The following is a 20,645-nucleotide window of genomic DNA, read 5'->3' on the forward strand; positions in this document are numbered from 1 at the left end:
ATAAATATGTTCAGGCTAGTCAGATATAATTAAAGACATAATTTATAAAAAAAAAAAATACAAAGCGAAAACTGCACACAGCCTCACAGTGGCCACTGTGGCTGCCGGTTATGGTAAGGGGCGTCCGCATTCAGTCTGTGTCTCAAGGTGGAAACAAGATCCTGGTCCCCCCCGGCCCAGTTCTTGTCCGAAAAGAGTTACTTCATGGCCCTGAGATGCACCATGCTGGCTTTCCCAGCCAAGGTCCCTTTTGATCTTCAGGTCCGCCTTTCACCATAGCTCTGCTCTTCCACGTCCAGCCTCTCAGGCATGTTTTCAACTCTGCTGGATTCCCCCATTCCACAGAGACCTAATTCCTGAAGCTCCCCCATCCTCATGCTCCAATTGGACTGATGTATAGTTGTTTTCCCAGACAGCTTTCTCCTGGACTGGCTCCACTATTTCCTACATCTCAAATCTTCCTCTTTCTTGGTTGATTCTTTAGTTGTGTGACATGTCGCCTATAAACGGTTAAAGGATGGTAAGTTTTCTGAATTCTTGCAGATCTAAAAATGTCACTCGTCAGAATAGCTTGGCTGGATATAGAATTCTAGCTGGAAAATTATTTTTTCCTTAGGGGGGAAAAATCAACCGAATAGGATTGAGCACCAAATTGTGGTCCCTAAATATCATTTCCCACTAAAGGAATCCTGGCTCCTTGGAGAATTGGCTGATTACAGGTTTGGGGTAGGAAATTTTCAAGGTAAACCTGAGATATCTTATCTTACCAGAAAATATGGAAGCTATTAACTTGGACTGGGTGGGGATAGATCATAGCCACAGCCCCAGAAATACCTCAGCCAAGGCCATGAGTTGTTATTGTTGTTGTTTTAAATAACCTGTTTACATGTTTGAAAGAAACAGAAAAAGGCAAGCCATTCACCTCTGTAAAATTAAGAACAAAGCAAGATTAAAACGATTGTTGATGCCCCCTGTTGGCGAGGCCGTGGACCACCAGCACTTTCTCACTACGCTGGGAGAATCTGCTGTTGGACTGGAGTTAGCCTTTCTAAGTGACAATTTAGCTATACTCCAAACTTTAAATACACACGCCTTGTGGCCTGGCAACATCACCTCTAGTTCTTTTTCTAAACAAATAACTAAAAATCTACATAGCTGCACAGAAATATGTACAAGAATCGACATTGCAGCATTGTTCGTAATTGTGAGACACTGGGAACAACCAAATACCCATTGTTGCAGGAGAGGTTACATCAATTATGGGTACGTCCACAAAATGAAATGCTATGCTGGGGCAGTTAAAATGAGTGAGGTAGTTCTGTCCGGTGGGAAAGTATGTCCTAATATGTTGTTAAATGAAAAAAGCAAGTTGCAAGGGAACGTGTAAAGTATGTCCCCAGTGGAGAAACATTTCTGTTCCATGGAAGAAATGGGACCCCACGCCTCCTGAAGCTGCTCTGGTTCCCGGTGGCTGGATGTGGTGTGACCCTGTAGGATGTAAGTGTGCACGTAACACATTTTGTCATACTGTTGGGATTTTTACAACTAGTATGTATTTTATAATCAGAAAAAAATTAAATAATGAACAAGGATCATAAAGCTTTATTTAATAAATATAACCAAAAATTTCAAAATACTTTATTCCATATGTAGCCAATTAGAGAAAGAAAAAATAGTTAGAAGATGTCTGAAGAGATCAAGTGAAAGGGTCAGGAGCAAGGAAGGAGGTTGGGGAAAATGCAAGCAAGAGGGAAACAGGAAAATAACAAAGGCAGGGGGAAGCCAGAGGGGTGCTCAGAGCCTCAAGACTCTCAAAGTACCACCTTGCGTGGGTCACATCTCCTGGGGGCTTCTACTCCTTGGCAATGATAGAAGATGCTAAATTGACACTTGGGGAATCAGTCAGGGACTCCAGAAATTTGGAAGTCCTCTCAAAACCAGAAGGGCTGTCTACTTTCTTTTTTCTATGACCATCAGGATTGGGTCCCCCACCCTCCCCCAAATAAAAAAGAATTTGGCCAGACATCTGTAAGCTCTATCCGGGAATAATTGGCCTTTTCTGAATAGGCTTTAAGATCCTCAAGGCCATCAATTTTTAACTAGGTCTTGACATCCATCTGCCACTCAAAGCCTTTTTTTTTTTTTTTTAAACTGAAACACTGGGTTCTGTTCTGATGCCTCCAAATCACATCTCGAAGACAATTTACTTCATAGTTCATATTTTTCCAAATCCACGCGCAAAGAATGGGAGGTCAGATATGGTTATGGGGCATCATCTGGTGAGAAGGTAGTCAATAAATCATTACAAAGGAAGGAGTTTGGGGGTCCTGGGGAGGTGTCCTTTGCCTTGGCACAGAGCAGATGAGCCTGGATAAACCCACGAAGCGCTGAGGCCTCTGAGGAAATGTCTGGGACTCAGTGAATGTCTGGACCCCCAGGAAGGGGACCTGGCCCCTCTCCTTTGACCAAGGGAAGGCTGGAGAAAACAATCCTAAGCACAATAAGATCCCAAGATAGGTGTATTACAAAGAGTATGTGGCAGTGTGGGGGGCCCGCTGGGGACTCCCAGAAAGACTTGGTAGACACAGGAGGCAGGAGCCAAAGCCCATCTTGGGCTGACTCCTCCCGAGCCATTTCTAGTTTCTGAAAGGAGAAACTCCTAAAAAAAGTTTTTTGTGGGTTTGTTTTGTTTTTTTTTTTTTGCAGAAAAAAGGCCCGAGACCTTTCAGAGCCTCCCTGAGGGCATCGAGGAGCGGCAACAACATGGAATCCAGTCAGAAAGCTCATTTCTCCACTCTTTATTAAAGCTAGGTCCTCCTGCTGATGGCTCCAGGCCAGGGCGGAAGCAGCTGGGGCCCAGGGGGGCACCAAAGATATGCACTCTGAGGGGTGTGCAAGGAGAATGAGCACGGAGCCAAACCCCAGCCATGCAGGGCTACGCTGCCTTGCCCTTGGCCCCTGAGGTTCCTGTCCCACAGGGAGAGGAAAGAAACTGAGGACAGGGAAGGCACCACCCAGCATTGCTGATGCCTCCTGGGACCCCTGCCCTCCTCAGCACCCCGACCCACCCCACCACCTCACCCAGCCAGGTGAATTCTTAACACCACCATCCACACCCGCTTTCCCACCCACCAACTACTGCGCCTCCTACCCCGCCCCCAGCCTCAGCAGCCTGGCTGCTGGCTCTCCGGCCCCAAGGCCATGTCTACACTAAAACAGAAGGAACTAGGTCTAAAAGGGAATGCAGTTGCTTCAAAATCTGTTTTCTGGCCCCACTCACACTGGCCCAAAAGGCATTAAGGGAGGAAAGGATCTCACGTGAGCCATACTTCAGCTGCCTGCCCCGTGGCTCCCAATGGCCCAACCCGGAGGGCGGTGTGCCCACCAGGCGCGGGCCTTGCATAGCTGGGTGCCTGGCTTGTCACTGAGCCACAGGCTCAAGTCCACACCCCCAGAGGTGGACTTCCACTGTACAGACTGCCCACCCTGTGACATGGGATTCTAAACAGAAACACTACCTGCTTCTAGTATAGAATAATGACAGAAGCAGCATTAAAAGGACCTGCAGACGTCACAGGGCCCTAACCCCATAGGGATGTGAGAAATGATCCTGCTGCCGACCTGTCACCTTACAATTGGTTATTAAATTTAAACAAGCACTGGGCTTAGAGAGCAGGGACCCATGTGTCCACCTGCCCGGGGGTGGGGGGGTGGGGGCCCAGGCAGTTGAAGGCTGGGGCCATGGCCGCAGCAGCCAGCAAGGGGCCCCTGAGGATCTCTGAGTGTGCCCCCTCCAGCTGCCAGAGGTGAGAGTACCAAAGGACTCAAAGGGGGAGGCGGAGACCAAAACCCACCGGGCAGAATTGTGCCTGGCTGATCTAGGTGCTCAAGTGGGGTGAGAGCGAGTGACCCTCCCCCAGAATAAGGCTTCAAACTCCCTCAGGACCCTGGAACACCTGCAACCCACCCGCCTGGGGCCACAAATTTGGTTTCTGGCTTTTCCTCCTCCTCCCAGATTCTTCAGGCCATACAAGAGATGGAAATAAATATCCACAGTAGACAGAATAAAAGCTTTCCCAGTTGCATCTCTGTCCCCCCCGTGCAGGGAGGAACACAGTCCTCCGGAAACCCATAAGGCTTCCCCTAGCCCCGCGCAGTCCTTAAAACTTCCCGGACACACTCAAATGACCAGAAGGTCCCTGAAGTCTCACTGAGGAATGGGAAGAAGTCGTCAGCCAAACCCACGGGAGGAGCCGGACGCTCCGCCCTCGACCACCCCACCCTCCCCTTGACGCAAGGGCTTCCCCTCCCTCGCTGTACAACCCACTTACAAACTCATGGGCCACCGGTCCTCCAGGCCACCCAAATCGGAACCCGAGTGAAATAAATAAGATCGCCTGCCATCCCTACCGCGTGGCTCCACAGCACAGACCCAGGGATGCCGCAGTCTTGGTCCGGGTGGCCGCCCCCTGCCCTCGCCTCCTCCGCGCGCGGCTCTCCTCTCCCCACGCGCCCCCTGCACGGCCGGACGAGCTTGGCGACCCGGTTTCCCAGGGCCGGCAGGAGGGGCGCCCGAGGCCGGGGGGCGGCGCGGTGCACCGGGGGCTGAGGGGAAGGCACCGCACCAGGACTGGGGCCCTCAGCACCCCGAGGCCAGAGGAGCAAGGGGCCGGCGGCCCAGCGGGCTGCGCCTCCGTCGGCCTCGGGCCATCACAGGACGCTCTCCTCGTAGGCGCCCGAGGGCCCCGCCAAGGTGGCCGTCGGCTCAGAGCCGAAGCTCGTTCCGCCCGCGAACTCGAGCAGGGTGCTGCCGCGCTCCCCGGGCCCGCTGCCCGCGCCCGGCGGCCCCTTGGCGGGAGCCTCGGCCTTGGACGCGGGGGCCGCGGCGGCCGAGCCGGGCGCGCCGGCCGCGCTGCGGTGCGTCTTCATGTGGGTGAGCAGGTGCGAGCTCTGCGAGAAGCGGCGGCCGCAGTTGGCGCAGGCGTAGGGCCGCTCGCCCGTGTGCGTGCGCTGGTGCGTCACGAGCACGGAGCGCTGCGAGAAGCGCTTGCCGCACTCGGGGCACGGGAAGGGCCGCTCGCCGGTGTGGCCGCGCCGGTGCTTGGCCAGGTTGGAGCGCTGCGCGAAGCCGCGGCCGCAGTCCGTGCAGCGGAAGGGCTTCTCGCCCGTGTGCGTGCGCCGGTGCCGCTTGAAGTCCGAGCTGTGGCCGAAGCCCTTGCCGCAGTCGGGGCAGCGGTGCGGCTTCTCCTCGGCGTGCGCCCACTGGTGCCGCGTCAGCGCCGCGCTCTGCCCGAAGCGGCGGCCGCACTCGCCGCACGCGTAGGGCCGCTCGCCCGTGTGCGCGCGCCCGTGCGCCGTCAGGTGCGCGCGCCGGCTGAAGCCCGCGCCGCACACGCCGCACACGAAGGGCTTCTCGCCCGTGTGGCCCCGCACGTGCGCCGCCAGGTGCGAGCCGCGGGCGAAGCGCGCGCCGCACTCGGGGCACGGGAAGGGCCGCTCGCCCGTGTGCGTGCGGCGGTGGCGCGCCAGGTGCGAGCCGTACACGAAGCTCTTGCCGCAGTCCGCGCAGCGGTGCGGCCGCTCGCCCGCGTGGTAGCGCTGGTGCTTGGCCAGCGCCGCGCGGCGCCCGAACGTCTTGCCGCAGTCGGAGCAGATCCACGGGCTCTCCTCCTCTGCCAGCGCGGCGGGCGCCGGCTCGGCGAGCAGCCCCCCGACGGCCGGCGCGAACGCGCGCAGCCCGCCGCCGCCCCCGCCCCCCGGCCCGCCGCTGCCGAAAGGGTCGCAGGCGAGCCCGGCGCCCTCCACAAGGGCGAGCCGGCCCCCCAGGGGCCCCGGCAGGGGGCGCCCGTCGGCCTGCAGCCGCTCCCCGAAGTCCGGGAGGCCCAGGATCGGGAAGCCGTCCGGGTGGAGCCAGGACTTGGGGTGCACGGGAAAGTGGAAGCCGAGTGGGTGCGAGGAAGGGCCTTCGCCCTCCCCCAGGCCGTTGCCCAGCTCGAGGAACCGCCTGTCCGGCTCGGGGTCCTCCTTGCGCCCGGGGCTGGGCCCCACCGCCGCCGCCGCCTCCTCTCTCGCCTCGGCCTCGGCCTCGGCCTCTACGTCCGCCTCGCCGGCCCCGGCCTCCTCGGGCCCCTCCGGCCCGACCTCGGCCTCCTCGGGCCCCGCCGCGGGCCCCGTGTCGCAGGGCTCCCGCCGAGGGCCGTCGCCGCCGGGCTCCGCGCACCCGCCGCCGCGCCGGTGGCGCTGGAAGTCGGCGCGCAGGCGGAAGGCCTGGCCGCAGTCGGGGCAGCAGTGCGGCCGGTCGGCCGTGTGCACCGCCTGGTGCCGCGCGAGCGCCGAGCTCTGGCTGAAGCTGCGGCCGCAGTGCGGGCACGGGTAGGGCCGCTCGCCCGTGTGCGTGCGCTGGTGCGTGACCAGGTAGGAGCGGCGCCCGAAGCCCGCCCCGCAGAAGGCGCAGCGGTAGGGCCGCTCGCCGGTGTGGATGCGCCGGTGCGTGACCAGGTGCGACTTGTAGACGAAGCGCTTGCCGCAGTCCGGGCACGGGAAGGGCTTCTCTCCGGTGTGCGTGCGCTGGTGGATGGCCAGGTGTGAGCGGTACACGAAGCCCTTGCCGCACTCGTCGCAGCCGAAGGGCTTGACGGCCGCGTGGTAGCGCTGGTGCTTGGCCAGCCGGGACCGGTGCGGGAACACTTTTCCGCACACGTCGCACGTGGTCTCGGGCCGCCCGGCCGGAGCAGCCACAGTGGCAGGGAACGCCCAGGGCGCCAGCAGGTTCGCGCCAGGCTCCCGGCCCGGCAGGAAGGGCTTTGCCTCGGACCCCTCGGCCAGGACCCCGAGGCTTCCGGGGTCGGGACCCCACCCCTCCGGGGTCTGCGCTGAATCCGAGTCATCGGGGCCCCAGGTCCCAGGAACGTCCCCCACGCCGTAGGCCGCTGACCAGAGCCCCGGGGGCTCGTTCTCTTCCTCGGCCACCTCCGCCAGGAAGTCCTCGTCGTCCTCCTCCTCGTGGTCGTCTAGGTCGTCCGTCCAGAACCAGGCCCCTGAAGGCGACAAAGGAAGGCCAGAAGAGAGGTGAGAGGAGGTCGAGGCAGCCCCTTGCTGGCTCCTCCCTAGAGAAATCACAGCTTGCGCGGGACCCCAAGCTCCCCCGGCACCGAGCCTCCATCCGCAGGCTCTGGACAGGGTGCCTCTGCATTCCACGAAGGGAGAGGCTGTGCGCGTTGCAGCGCACGTGGGGCAGTAAAGCCACGGCCTCCCTCAGGAGGAACTCTGCAGATGGGAGAAATGTGCGCATGGGTGTCCCTCCTAGGGGAGGCCCAGATTCCTTTACTTCTTGGACTGTCCTCAAATGGCTTCAACTAATTAATCCCTCTTCCAGATCTCCAGTGCTTGCCACCCTGCTGAGAAACAGGAACGCTCTACAAAGTTGGTGACCTTGCCTGTAGGTTCCTGGGAGACCAGGGGCTAAGCCCGTAACAGGCATCTGGTACTCAGAAAAACAGAGACCCCTGAGCTGTTCTCCCCAAAACCCCTTGTCTTCCAGAGAACTCCACCCCCCACGCACCCCCACCCACCCCTGCTTGGCCCAAGGCAAGCAAGCCTCCAGCACCAGCACAGCCCCAGGGCCCTGCAGCTGAGGACCTGCCTTGTAAGCACCTAAGTTCTGCTCAGCATCCCTTCCCCTCTGAGTTCTTCTCCACCAGCCTCAGGCTGGCCAGCAGTGGTGGGTCTCCTTCCCACTCTCAGAGCAGAACCTGAAAAGGCTGCCTTGAGCCAAGGAGACCTAGAGGGGCCATTGGGCCCCAGCCCTCTGCACTCATCCTAACAGCCTCCAGCAATGATTCAGGCACAGCCCAAGCTTCCCTGCTAAGGCACCCCAAAGCTTGGCTTTTTCTGAGTGGCTGTGCATTTGGGAAACAGTCCCAAGCTGGCTAAGACTGGGTGAACTGCAAGCACCCTACTATCACAGAAGGCCAAGGACACCCCCCCAAAAGGTCCTGCAGTTCTCTACCTCCTCCACCAAAGTGACCTCTCCCTTCAGTGCAGAGCGTGGGTACGGAGTCAGACCTGGAGGGTTTTCTAGTTTACAAAATGGAGTGCTGATCGGCCTGCCACCATTCTCAGGAGAGAACTACCATTTGCGGAGCAGGCACTAAGTCACACAAGGAACAGAAGGCAAAACGCCTGACCCACGGTGGCCCCAGATGTTGCAAAGCACCTGTGTGCCTACTTTCTCATGTACACTCCACCCCGGGTCGGTCCACAGTGGTCGCACACCATGCTGTCGCCCTCCCCAGAATCCTAGCATCTGGAAGGTTCTAGAGGGTGGGAATCCCCTCCTCTACCCCACCTGGGTCCACCACCAAAACTGTGGCCAGTGTCAGGCATCACCTGGCTGGATGAGTGTGGATCACCGAGTCCTGCCCCTGAGGGAAGGTGGGGGCCCAGGAGGGCTGCCCACCCTGGCTCAGCCCTCGTCCTATATTCTGTACAGCACTCTACATGTAGGGTGATATGGTCACGTGGGAGAACACAGCAAAGCGCAGGGACAGATAAAGCCAGACACAGAACTGTTCGGGCATGATTTCAGCTGTGAACAAAAACACGCATCATTTAAAGGCGTACAGAAATGGGTTATTTTATTTTTTTCAGAATTGTAATACTTTCAAGTTTTCTACAGTTAGTACTACTATACTGTTAAAGTAAAAATAAGTTTTAAAATAGGAGACCAAAGTTTCCTGAACTAAGCTCAGTTTACGTGCAGCCGCCACCTGGGGCCACGAGTGGGTGGCGTGAGGCGTCCGCCCCTTGCAGAGCACAGAGAAGGCACAGCTCCTCACTGGGAAGGCCAGAGCACCCTCATGAGACAGCAGGGGATGGTGGAGGGACAGGCAGTTCCGTGGGTACTCAGATCGGCTGGGAGTTCTTGCCATGAGTCTCAAAAAGAATTTTACCACAAGACTCTGGGGAGGGTCTTGAGTAGTTTGAATTAGAGACTCCCCAAGGCCGGGGGAACTGAAGCACAGGAACACGTTCAACGTCTTAGGGGCGCTAGTGTGCACCCCAGGACCTAGCCCAGGGTCAGCCCCTGCTGGATACAAAGCCGACACGCAGGCCAAATTACCTTGGCCACTCAGAACTGGGAAGGGTGGGCCAGGTCCCAGTGACTCACAACACCTCTTCCTTGGGGTCTAGGAGCAGCGGAAAGCCCCCACGCACACCAGGGAAGGGGAGCCCTTGCCCGGCCCCCACCTCAAGCCTCTGCAGAGGAGAGCGATACAGGAGGGACCTCCAGAGCCGGCACAGCCTCTTGTCCAGGAACGAGAAACCACTGAACACACGGCAAGGTGGTGGACAGCACCACGGACACCAAACGAGGGGCAGTAAGGGCGGCCATGTCCCTGGCAGTCAGAGCCGGCTGCACCCCAAGATCGCCGGGAGGAGCAGGGCCACTGGAGGGCGATGCAGAGGAAGACCAGCCTGCCCTGAGGCTGGGTTCTGTTCCCTTGTCTTTCTGTCACCAAAGTGGGCCAGAGTCTGGAGGTGGGGCCCTGGAGTGGGGGCGGCCAATGGAAAGGTCACTCCAGGTTCCCAGGGAGTTTGCTGGAATCCAAGTGAGCACTTACCAGGTCTCCTTGTGAGACGAGAGCCAGAGCAGAGAATGCTTTTACAAGGTGGGTGAGGGGACATTCTGCATCAGGGGCCTATAGGGTCAAACACAGTTGCTTCTTCCAGAACCCACAGGGGTAGGGCAGAGAAGAGGACCCTGGGAAGTGGGAGCTGCTGCTTCATCTCCTTGCGACATTTGCTCCCAAGGACTATGACCCTGGGTGATGATTAGCTAAGCTGGAACCAGTGCTCTGAGCCCCGATGACAATCCCAGGGGCTGACCCGTGGCCCTGTCAGGAGAGCCCCCTCGTCAGTTAAGTGCCCTACCAAGGCACTCATCACAGGGCCTCGGAGAAGATGAAAGCCCCCGAGCCACACGCCTGGTGCACCTCTGTCCCCGAGCTGCTGCGAGGCCCAGCGAGGGCTGCTCAGCACGACGGACACACAACGCCCTGAGAACCAGGCCGTTTTCTACGACTCCCGCCCCCGGGGCAACCTCTGCCCGGTCCGGGAACCCACCCTGACCTGGTCCCATGGTGAGTCGGCTCTGACTAAACCCATCTCTGCTGGGGCCCGAGAGTAAAGTCAACACCTGCTCCTGACTTCTCCATCCAGCCCCGGAGACTCGAGGTACGTTTGAGGAGAGCCCCCCCACCGAGGAACAGTTAGAAGGGGAGGACATGAACAGGGTTGGTGGGCCCAAGCTGCAGGTGGGCTCCTGCCTCCAGGACTGCTGGTCAGCTGCCCTTCCTTCCCACTGAGCAGGAGTTTGGTAACCAGGGCTGTACTCAAGTGTGGGGGAGACGGCAGCTCACGACAAGGCCAGGTTCCTGTACTGGGCTCTGTCCTCCCATGAGCACAGGGCCCACCCCCCATCACTGGCAGGTGATCTCTATGGCCTCAGTCTCCTCATCTGTACCATGAATATAATACCAAGGACCAGCTATTAATAGGAGCCTTCCTCAGGTGGAATGTTTCCTGGCTCCTTCCCCTTCTGCCTACACCACGCGCCCAGGGCTCTGAGGCAAGACAGGACCCAAGTGCCTTCTCCCTGGCTCAGACAAAAAAAGGGGATTCGGGGACACCCAGGGCCCCCTCAGGGGTGTGCCAAAGGCAGGGAAGGCCCACGCTAAGGACTAATATCCACCCGACCCCGGTGGGGCAGACAGGCCCAGCCCAGGCACTCCGCCCAGGCGCTCATGGGCTGTGTGAGGTAAAGACCACCTGCAGGCTGGTCCCAGGCCTACCTTCCACGGCTGCTCCTGACCTCCTCCCCTCCAGAACCACTGACTGTGCTCACTGACCCTGAGATGCCCCCACCTTAGTGTTTTACCTCTTACTGCTCTGAAATTCTCTCTCTCCTTTCCTGGGGCATCTTAAGCAGGTGTGACCCTGCATACTGTAATTCTCTTCCGTCCTTCACTTTCACATGAGGGGCAGGAGTGCAGCCAAGGAGGGGGATCAGCAGCCGGCCCCGCTGGGTGCCAGGCCCGCGCAGGGTGCCAGGGAGACAGCACAGGGGAAGACAGCACACAGTGCTCGCTCTTACGGAGGCGGCCGGAGGCAGCAGACGGGGAATGAGGAAGCAAACATCTAGGCAGGACCGTTTCAGACAGCGCTGTTTGCTGTAACTGCAGGGAACATCCTGGAGAAATGCAGGAAGGCGTGCTCCTGAAGTCCGCGTGCTCAGAGAACACGTGACTCGAGTGGGGCCTGAGAGCCGAGCCAGCCACACAAAAGGCAAGCCCAGCAGGGGAAACAGTAGGCACAAAGGCCCTGAGGCAGGCGAGAGCTTGAAGACTAAGGTGGTCTGAGGGGCCGAGCCTGAAGAGCTAAGGGTGTAGGAGATGAGCTTGGAGGGGCGGCAGTCTCAAGCCACAGCGGGGCCCAGACGCCGCGCCAAGTGCACGGGGAAGCTACTGGAGGGCAGGCAGAGGCAGCTCAGGGACACCTGTGGCCACAGGCCCGCCGGCCTCCTGGGAGCCTGGGACAGGGTGGGGCGAGGAAGGCAGAGCGACAAGGACTAATCAGGCACGCAGCCAGGCCCACTCAGGTGCCAAGGACACTGCAAGAGGGGACTGGAGTAGGAGAAGCCCCTTCAGGTGCAGGTTCACTCTGAAATGCCCATCAGGTAAGTGAGTGGAGAGACCAAGCATACGGGTGGACAAGCAGACAGGAAGAGAGCTGGAGAAAGAAGCTGCGGATGGGCAGCATCGACGTAAGCTCTGGCCGCAGTCACCTAGAGAGAACAGAAGAGGACGCAGGACTGTCCTGGTCTCGGGAACAAGCGAGGGCAAGTGGAGAAGCAGCCGGGAAGGCAGCTGAGAAACCAGGGGTGTGTGGGGTCCTCAGGGCCAAGACGGTCGCCCGCAGAGAGCGGAAAGCCAACCCAACAAGGACACGAAGCCAGACCACCGGGCCCAGGTGGTGGCGGTGTCCTCAGGAGATGTGTGGTCGGCTGGCAGGCACACTTTTCTCCAGCCACGACCCAGCTGCAGTGCAGATGTGGGCAGGAAATGGGGTCCTGCATGGGCAGGGGTCTGGCAGGCAACTCCACGGGGCTATCACAAACAGCGGGTGGGGGGTGAGGCACTGCTCTCCAAGCCGGGTGAGGAGAAAGGCGCAGGAAAGCGGGTGGGGTCAGGAGAGGTGAGGAGAGCGAGCAGCAGTGAGCTGGGGTGGGGGGGGCGGATATGGGTCGGGGGGCCGGAGCACGGAGCTGGAAGGGCAGAGCAGGGGACTTCAGGTCAGTACAGCAGACGGGATGGGGCGCCTGAGTGGAAGAAGCCGGCCACAGTCCAAACCTTTTGGCCCAATTCTTCAAGAAACACAAGAGAGGAAGACACTTGTGTTTTGCCAGACTACAATCTAGAAATCCAGAAACTGTCAGGCTCACAACAGTTAGCATCCGTCCTGCCAGACCCAGCAATTCTCAATTCTCGATGGACTCAGCCACACAGAAATGAGTATGGGGAGAAGAGGGGAGGGAGACCATTTAGCAAAGAGACTACAATCATAGTTAAGAAAGGCCTTGGATGGGGCACCTGGGGGGCTCAATCGGTTAAGCGGCCCACCCTTGATTTCAGCTCAGGTCATGGTCTCAGGGTCCCGGGATCAAGCCCCGAGTTGGGCAGGGGAGTTGGCTTGAGGATTCTTTCTCTCTCTCTCCCTCTGCCCCTCACCCTGCTCTCGCACGAGCACATGCACACACACACTCTCTCTCAGATAAATAAAAATTAAAAGAAAGAAAGAAAGGCCTTAGATGGGTTTGCCCTACCAGAGCTGATCCCAGCAGACAGGGTCATGTCTAAGACCATGCCTGGATCCTGTATCAACCTCGGGCTCACCAGGTGGCACGGGCGGGGATGGGGGGAGCAGTCGAGGCTCACCGGCCCTGCTACAGCGACCAGCCGCCAGCCCAGCTAGCCAGCCTCCTCAGGGTGCTGCCGAACTCCACCCAGGACCACCCACACTGGAGCCTGCAAAAGGCTGTACCCCAGGACCCTCCAAGAAGCATGGAGAATGGGGGTACATCTAGCCCACATGATGAGAGACTGGCCAAGGCAGGCCTGTGGCCCCTTTATCTGCAGGTGGCTTTTCTGAGCTGTGCCCGTAAACAGGGCCCACCTCTCACTGAGACCCCCCTCCGAGAAACATCTGTCCCAGACTCGTCCCGGAAGCAGCTGCGATGGTCTCACCAGTCAGTGCCCACCCAAGTCTGAATGAAGCCCAGGAAGGATTCCCAGAAAGGGCCCCACAGCACGTGGAGAGCCGGGACGGGAAGGCCATCCTGCAACACCGTGGCAAGTGAGCCCTGCGGCTGAGCCCACCTTGGACAAGCCACGGCGTCACCACTTTCAAAGTCAAAGTCCTCATATGCAAGGTCGACTGGTCGCCTCTGCCCTGCTATGGCCCAGGCTTGTCGAGAGAATACAGAGTAAACGGGAAAACACTTTGAAGAGACCACCCGTAGGCGCAGTAACACGGTCTGTGTTTTTCTGTATTTTTATTTTGAAATATGTCTATGAGCTGCTCTGAGTCTATCCAGGCACCTGATTGGCACGAGCCATCCAGTGGCCCTCACTGGGGGGACGTCACTCGAGCCCAAAGGCGGACACACCCTCCACGGATCTCTCTCAAACACTGAGCCTGACTCTCAGACCTCGTGAAGCACCTCCACAGAACCAACAGTCCCACGTCCTCGGCTTGGAAATTATGGATGTAGGTCAAATTATTTGTTCTCCACGTGAGCAAAGCGAAGCTCAGACAGTTGGGGAAACAGAACCACATCAGCAGTGTCCAGAGAAATTCGCCACCCTGAACACTTCGCTCCCAAATCTCCTTTCTGGAAGGGGTAGAGCTGCGCACCCAGGCCAGAGGCCTGCCCCCCAGACCCTTTGTTCAGAGATAGCCCAATGGGTGGAGAAGCCACAGGACCGGTTCAAGTGTGGAAACCAGAAAGGCGGGTTCCGGCACTCTCAGCCAGAGTCTGCCCAGTTCCTGCACTTATTTCTCTGAGCCAAACACTTAACAAATGGCCCTCACTTAGAAAAAACAAAAACAATCAGAGGCTCCAAGGCAGGGACAGGGACATTTTCCAAGGCTCCTAAGAGGAACGCGTAGGTTCTCTAAGGATTCGCCAGCCTGGAGAGGCCAACGCACAAAGGCAGAGGTTAGCGCGTGGTGGCCTCCCTATCCAAGCGGCCCACTCCACATCCCAGACCACCAGCATCAAGGCCACGGCACAGAGCTAAGGTCAAGGCCAAAGTCTGGCAAAGCCCTGAGGAGCCGCGTCAGCAGAAACCCCACAAGATTCCATCTCCTACTCACCTGTGTAGACGCCAGTGACAATGTCTCCTTCGTCAGGACGGGGGCTATCTGGGACCCAGGGCTCCTCCCCTTGCTCCAGCCGGAAGATCAGATCCGGCTTGGGGATTGGGTAGCCTGGCCAGGAGAGAAACAGCCAGCAGCTGCAGGGCTGCGCTGGCCAGGCCCCGCCCTCACCGCACACAGTGCCATCCCCGACATGCCAACCGGCTCCTCACTCTCCCTTCCCGGACCAGCCCTCCCATCTCCCGGCCTCCGCCCTGGGAAATCCCACATTCACAAGTCTAGAGTTTTGCCCTGAGAGCTGCAGCTGTCCTGCTCAGCCCCTCCACACACCTTCAGCCCCTCTAGCCCCTGACTCCTCAGCCCCGGAGGCCTCGGGGGGCAGACGGCCCAGGGACCGGAGCTGGACGGGCGGCTCCCAGAGCACATCCACCTGGCTCATGGCACTGCTGGGCCACAGCGGAGACCCCGGTCCCTAGGACTCCCCCAAGAGGTGGGCTGGCTCCAGGACGCCCCTCTCTTAGACCCTGGGGCTTCAGAAGCCACTCTTTCAAACGGCTAGGCTGCTGGCAGCCTTCAGACCACAAAGCCTCCCTGCTTACCCAAGGACACCAGGATCCCATAGTTTTCCTGCATGACGTCCTTGTAAAGGTCCCGCTGGTCTGCATCCAGCCTTTCCCATTCCTCCAATGAGAAGTACACAGCCACATCTTCAAAGGTCACCAGCCCCTGGAAAACAGAGCCCTGGCCTCTGCCCTAAGCTGCCTTCGGAGAGAGGCGGGGGAGCCCCTAGAACGCGAGCAACAGAAAAAGCTCGTCAAGAAGAGCTGACCGTGGTCCTGCAACACGGAGCTCACGGGGCCACAGCCCGACATCCCGTCACTGACAGGCCTGCAAAGGCCCAGCAGTACTCAAGGTGTGCAAGCCTGGTGGTGGCCTTGAAAGCCAAAGACCCCATTTCCGTTCAGAGATTAGGAACCCAGGCTCAGAGAGGGCGAACGCTCAGCATGGGGCGGGGGGGGCAGAGCCACGACTCACACTGAGGTCAGGAGATGAGAAAGCTCAAGTCCATGGCTGTGCGGGGAGGCTATGTCCTCCCCCCTCATTGTCCACCTTACGCCAGTGGTCACATCAGCAACGTGAGGGCCCATGCCTGGGTGCATAAGCGGCATCAACTCAACCGACTGTGGGCACTGGTGCCCGATCTGACTGGGCTCGGCAGGAAACCCGAGCCTGGACAGGTGACAGGCCCTCCAGGTAAGGGGCCGCAGTGCAGCCACGTGAGGGGCAGTCAACATCCTCAGGACATGATGGCCTGGGAAGGGTTGGGCCCCGGGAAAGCGGAACCACGTCCCGTGGGCTTGGGGCTAGAGACCCCCAGTCACTTCTTGCTGCCCGTCCCCGCTCACAGCCTGAACTCGCCCTGAGGACCACAGAGCCTCTGCTTTGCCCACAGGGGTCTCCAGGACAGCAGGTGCCTGGTTAACTGAGCTCCAGAGAGACAGCAGCTCACCTGAGATCCAGCTGTCAGGGAATCATCATCATCTTCCTCCTCGTCTTCCTCCTCTTCTTCCTCCTCCTCCTCCTCCTCCTCTTCCTCCTCCTCCAGGTCCTCATCCCTAGGCGTGGCTGGAACCCGGGCGGCCTGCAAGGCTGAGGGGAAGACCTGTTAGGGGCCCGCCTTCCCCGTCGGGCCTTGCTGCCGCAGTCACCTTTCCCGGAGAGCAAGCAGGGGCAGGAGTTCCAGGCTCCTCCATTTCAAAACCTGGGTCCTGATGCTCCAGCTCCACCCTGTCCTGGCCTGCCCTCCCAGGCCCCCACTGCCTCCCACCCCGGGAGCCGGTTCCTTTCTCTTACCCTTTCCCTGGAGAACTGGGGACTTGGCATCAGCAGCACGGCTACAGCGCTCCTGGGTCCCCAAGGTCAGACTCTGCTCCTCTGCCGTCACCTCCTCCACGTCCTCGTCCTCCTCCAACTCCACCTCCACCTGATCCACGTGCCCTGCCCGCCCCCCTTCCTCCTCGTCCTCCGCCACCTGCTTGTCCTCGCCTTCTTCCACTACTATCTCTTCCTCCTCCTCTATCTCCACCTCTTCCCCCTGGTCTTCTTCCTCTTCTTCCTCCTGAGCAGGACCACATTCCAACCCATCCTCCACCTTCGCCAGCTGCGTGGCTGGTGAGCCTGGAGTGGTTCGCAGGGCTGCCATCTTCCCCGGAGGAGAGCCTCGGCGCGGCCTGAAACACAGACGGGCGGCGGTGACGAGCGCCCACAGCACGCTCACGCGCCTTGCTCGGGCCTCACACGGGCCTCACGCCGCCCCGCGGGAGGCAGGACTCATCCCCCCCATTGGACAGAAATGGCTCCTGAGTTGAGGAAGGACCAGGGCTCTTCCCATGAGCTCACGTGGCACAACTGGGACATTCTGTACCCAGAAAAACTAACCACAGAGCCCCTCTCCGTGACCCCATTATGCGGCCTCAGCTCTTTCTTGCCAGCAATTATGTGCTGGATATGAAGTAACGTGCTTTCTTGGAGTAAATCAGGGATTTAGCCCAGGTCTTTATCCTCAGGGGCCATGAGAAGCAGGGAGTCCAGGCAACACGGCCGAGAGGGGCCCACATTTGGCTGAAAAGGGTGAGTGCAGCCTGGGAGGAACGGCTCACCTGGCATATAGGGGAAAATGCTCACCCAGCTCTCAGCACCCACACTGTGCCGGCAGGGGTGTGAGAGGAGAGGCCTGAGCAGGGGTGCAATGAGACCGGCGGGCTCATTCACCACTGCCGGGAAGGCCAGCAGGTCAGGCTCCCTCCTGCCAGAGGCGGCACACAAGAGGTCCTGAGTGTGTGTTACCCTTTGCATCTCCCTTGCCCCTCACTCCATCCAGGGCATCTAGAAAAAGTTCAACAGATCATGGAGATCCGGTTCATCGCTGGACCGGCAAAGATGATCTAAAATGCCCTGTGACAACTCTACAAGTTTAAAGGATCAGAGAATCCCAGGAGAGAATCCTACTCATGCCACCGTCACAGCTGGCTCAGCCCAGGTGCTAGGCAGAGACATAGCCAAGCTGCCGCAAGGCCCACAGCCAAGGGCTGTAGACCTGATGGACAGGAGGCTACGGGCCCAGGGGCCACTCCTCCCTCCCAGGTGCCCGGTGGAGGCCCAAGGGCAGGACAGGGTCACAGTTTTGACAAAGTCGGTTTCTGAGGCTCCTTTTTGAGTGAAAGCTTAAGAATGAGCCCGCCACCCAGCATTGGACCCATCAGCGCTTAAGACTTAAACAGGGCTCTTTCCAAAGTGATCCAAGCCCACTGCAAACACAGCAACCCCCGAATCCTGGGACGAGGGCATGAAGGCCAGAGGGTTCCTGCAGTCAGGCCACATGGGGCAGCTGGGTCCACCCCAGCTCAGCCGGCTCCACGAGTAGACAGCATCTGCCACAGAACCCCAACAACAGGACAGGGACGCCCCACGTAAAGACGTGCAGGGTCAGGAGGACAGCTCAGAACACCGGGTACCTATGAGACAACTGCTCTTATTCCCCAACCCATCGCTTTTTTATTAATCAGGCAGCACACACTCATTCTCTGAACTGCTCCTAGCTACTGCTTTCAATCCACACATTAATAGCTAGGAAACTCGGAGCAGCCACGAAGGCCTCCCAGAGACCAGGGCCCAGGTCCAGGAGCTGAAATGCTCGGGCTCCCAGAAGCCACCTCTGTCCCACCCCTCACGCCCCCTCTAGCTGACTGGATCGCGAATTCAGTCACCGAACCCAGCGTCACAGGTGAAGAGCTATGCCTAGGTGGGCCGCCCCAGCCTTCAGCCTCTCCCCAAAACCAACATCCTCGAGTCTCCGTAGCTCTTTGGCCATGTGAAGGCGCCGGAGTGTAGAAACACGTGTGCCAAGCACTACTCTAACCACCTCCAAGAAGACGCAGCCGCCCTACCCAGCACTGAGGGCACTTAGAAAGCTCAGCAAAGGTTTCCTAAGCGCCACCCACCTCAGGATCCAGAGGAGGGCTTTCCTCACCCAGGCCTCAGGCTACAAATCCAGGCTGAACCCAGACACCACACCAAGTCCAGCGGAGCTGTCTCCTGCCTGGCCACCGTCCAGAGCAGACTCCCACAGGCCGGTCTGCCGTATCCAAGGACCCACTCGCAACAGAAGAAAACCCCAGGGCTTTGGAATAAAGTGGCCCCATGCTGGTCCCACCTCTGAAACTTTGCCCATGCTATTCCCTTTCCCTGGAACTTGCTTCCCTTCTTCTTCACTGATCCTCTGGAGGTAGCCCCCTAGGCCCCCGTTTCACCCAGTTCCCCGAACTCTGTCCTCACAGAACCTCACTTTTATATATTTACGGAATTGTCTCCTTACTGCCTGTCTCCCCAAACACACGGTCAACTGCAAGAAGACAGAAGTTCCCTTTGCTCATCCCTGAATCCCCCCATGTCAGACACAGAGCTACTCAAATATTTATTAAGGAAGTGACTCTAAAATCTGTAATCAATGTGATGAACATGAGATTTTAAAAACTCAGGGGCTCCTAGCTGGCTCGGTCAGTAGAGCATGCGACTCTTGATCTCCAGGGCGTGACTTCAAGCCCCACACTGGGCCTAGAACTCACTAAAACAAAACAAAACTAAACACCTCAGTATTCTGGCCCCACTGCCACATTCCAGAATGACCACTCTTCAGGGTCCTTCCAAATGGAACCCACACCAGAAGCACTGAGAGTCTCTGCCTTCAAAGAGGCTGGTGCACCTGCTGGTGACCAGAGAAGGGAAGGGCTCAGCAGCCCTGGAGGTCAACAGTCACCCCGCAGATGGAACCATGGCCTAGCACAGCCAGACACCCCACATACCCCAACCCAGAATCCAGAACAGAATCATTCTGGAAAACAGACTTCAGTCACTTGGGCACCAGGTGCCTTCTGCCTCCCCAGGCGTGTGGGTGCTGGGCTCACTCCCCCAGACCCACACACTTTCCTTTCTTCTCTTCCCAGCCTGTCAGTCACTGACACTCACTCTGCCCACTTTCAGGCACCCGATTCCAGGTCAGAAGTCACAGACGGTCATGTAAGTAGCCTCAACAACATAGCGCCCCCCTACCCGACTCATCCCAGACCCTTATTTCCACCCAGGCCCTGCATCCTAGGATACAGCACTGCAGACGCTCACAGCTGAGGATGACAAGACACCCTCCATGGAGACAAGGGAGGACCAAAAGAACAAAAAAAGTTTGGAAACTGTTAGAAACTCTCCACAAAAGTCCCAAATTCAAGGAACCTACATAGAGAAGGAGGAGACATATATCTAAGCCCGTTTCCTCCCACACCCCTGTTATTCAAGGCCTTCCAGGTTTTTGTCTCCTCCAAAAAGCCTTCCTTCCTTGACTACTAGGATCCTCACTGTGTGTCCATGGATTGGGCTGCCCTACCCTCCAGGATTTAGCTCCTGGAGTAGCTGTATCCGGGCGCCCAGCTCCCCGAGGCCAGCCCCTCACCATGCTAGCCAGCTCCCCAGACCTGCCAACACTTGTTGAACCAAACTAAGTACCAAGGTCTCACCATACAGGTGCAGCGGGGCCTGATCCTCCTGCACACCTCCCCTTCTCGCTACCCACCTAGTCCTCCACCGAAGGCCCGCCCCTTTCCCACCTCCGTGGCCACATGGGGCAGCCCAGACCCTGCCCAGCCCTAGGGAGAGGTTCCCCTAGCAGACTACTAGCAGTAGAAGTCGGCACAGCAGCCCACCGGAGCCTCCATTTGCAGAGAGGGAGGACCCAGACGAGGCCCCCAAGGTCACTGAGCAAGCTCACGGGGCGCCCGGCCAAGCCACTTCCATCCCTCCAGGGGGCTTATCGGCGTGGGTCTCCCGCAGAGGCCGTGGCGGTGACAGCCCCTCCTGGATGGGTGTGTCCCCGGGGGCGGCCACGGCCCAACCCCCGCCCCTCAGGCCTAGCGGGCGGCAGGCACCTCCCGAGGACTCGCGCGTGTCCTCCCCAGCCCGCCTGCCCCGCGCTGCCGGCCTCCGCCCGCCCCGGGGGTCGGAGCCCGCCCCCAACCCCCCGGGCTGGGGCGGGGGTCCGCGGGCCGCGCCGGGCGTGGGCGCGGCCGCTGAATGCCCGGCCAGCGCGCCACTCGGGCCCTGCCAGGCCCAGGCCGGGGCCCCACCGGCCCCGCGGCCTCCCCGAGGCCTCCCGCGCC

General features: G+C 59.1%; 1 protein-coding gene across 6 annotated transcripts in view; it reads right to left on the reverse strand.

Moving 5' to 3' along the window:
• Positions 1 to 1,136: 1,136 nt before the first annotated feature.
• ZNF316 (zinc finger protein 316) overlaps positions 1,137 to 20,645 on the reverse strand; it is a 37,794-nt gene continuing 18,285 nt past the window's right edge. For 3 of the 6 annotated variants that reach the window (XM_034988325.1, XM_034988329.1, XM_034988328.1), the window contains 5 exons: positions 16,294 to 16,670; positions 15,950 to 16,089; positions 15,039 to 15,165; positions 14,437 to 14,550; positions 1,137 to 7,037 (listed from right to left, as the gene is read on the reverse strand). In XM_034988325.1, the coding sequence (XP_034844216.1) occupies positions 4,711 to 7,037; positions 14,437 to 14,550; positions 15,039 to 15,165; positions 15,950 to 16,089; positions 16,294 to 16,642 (3,057 nt within the window). In that variant the 5' untranslated portion in view covers positions 16,643 to 16,670 and the 3' untranslated portion in view covers positions 1,137 to 4,710. Of the gene's footprint in view, positions 7,038 to 14,436; positions 14,551 to 15,038; positions 15,166 to 15,474; positions 15,901 to 15,949; positions 16,090 to 16,293; positions 20,446 to 20,645 lie in introns of those variants that run through there. The other 3 variants (XM_034988326.1, XM_034988330.1, XM_034988331.1) reach the window with 3 other exon arrangements.

The sequence above is a fragment of the Mirounga leonina genome, unplaced genomic scaffold (assembly GCF_011800145.1).
Source record: "Mirounga leonina isolate KUSES-001 unplaced genomic scaffold, KU_Mleo_1.0 Mir_454, whole genome shotgun sequence".
Classification (NCBI taxonomy): Eukaryota; Metazoa; Chordata; class Mammalia; order Carnivora; family Phocidae; genus Mirounga; species Mirounga leonina.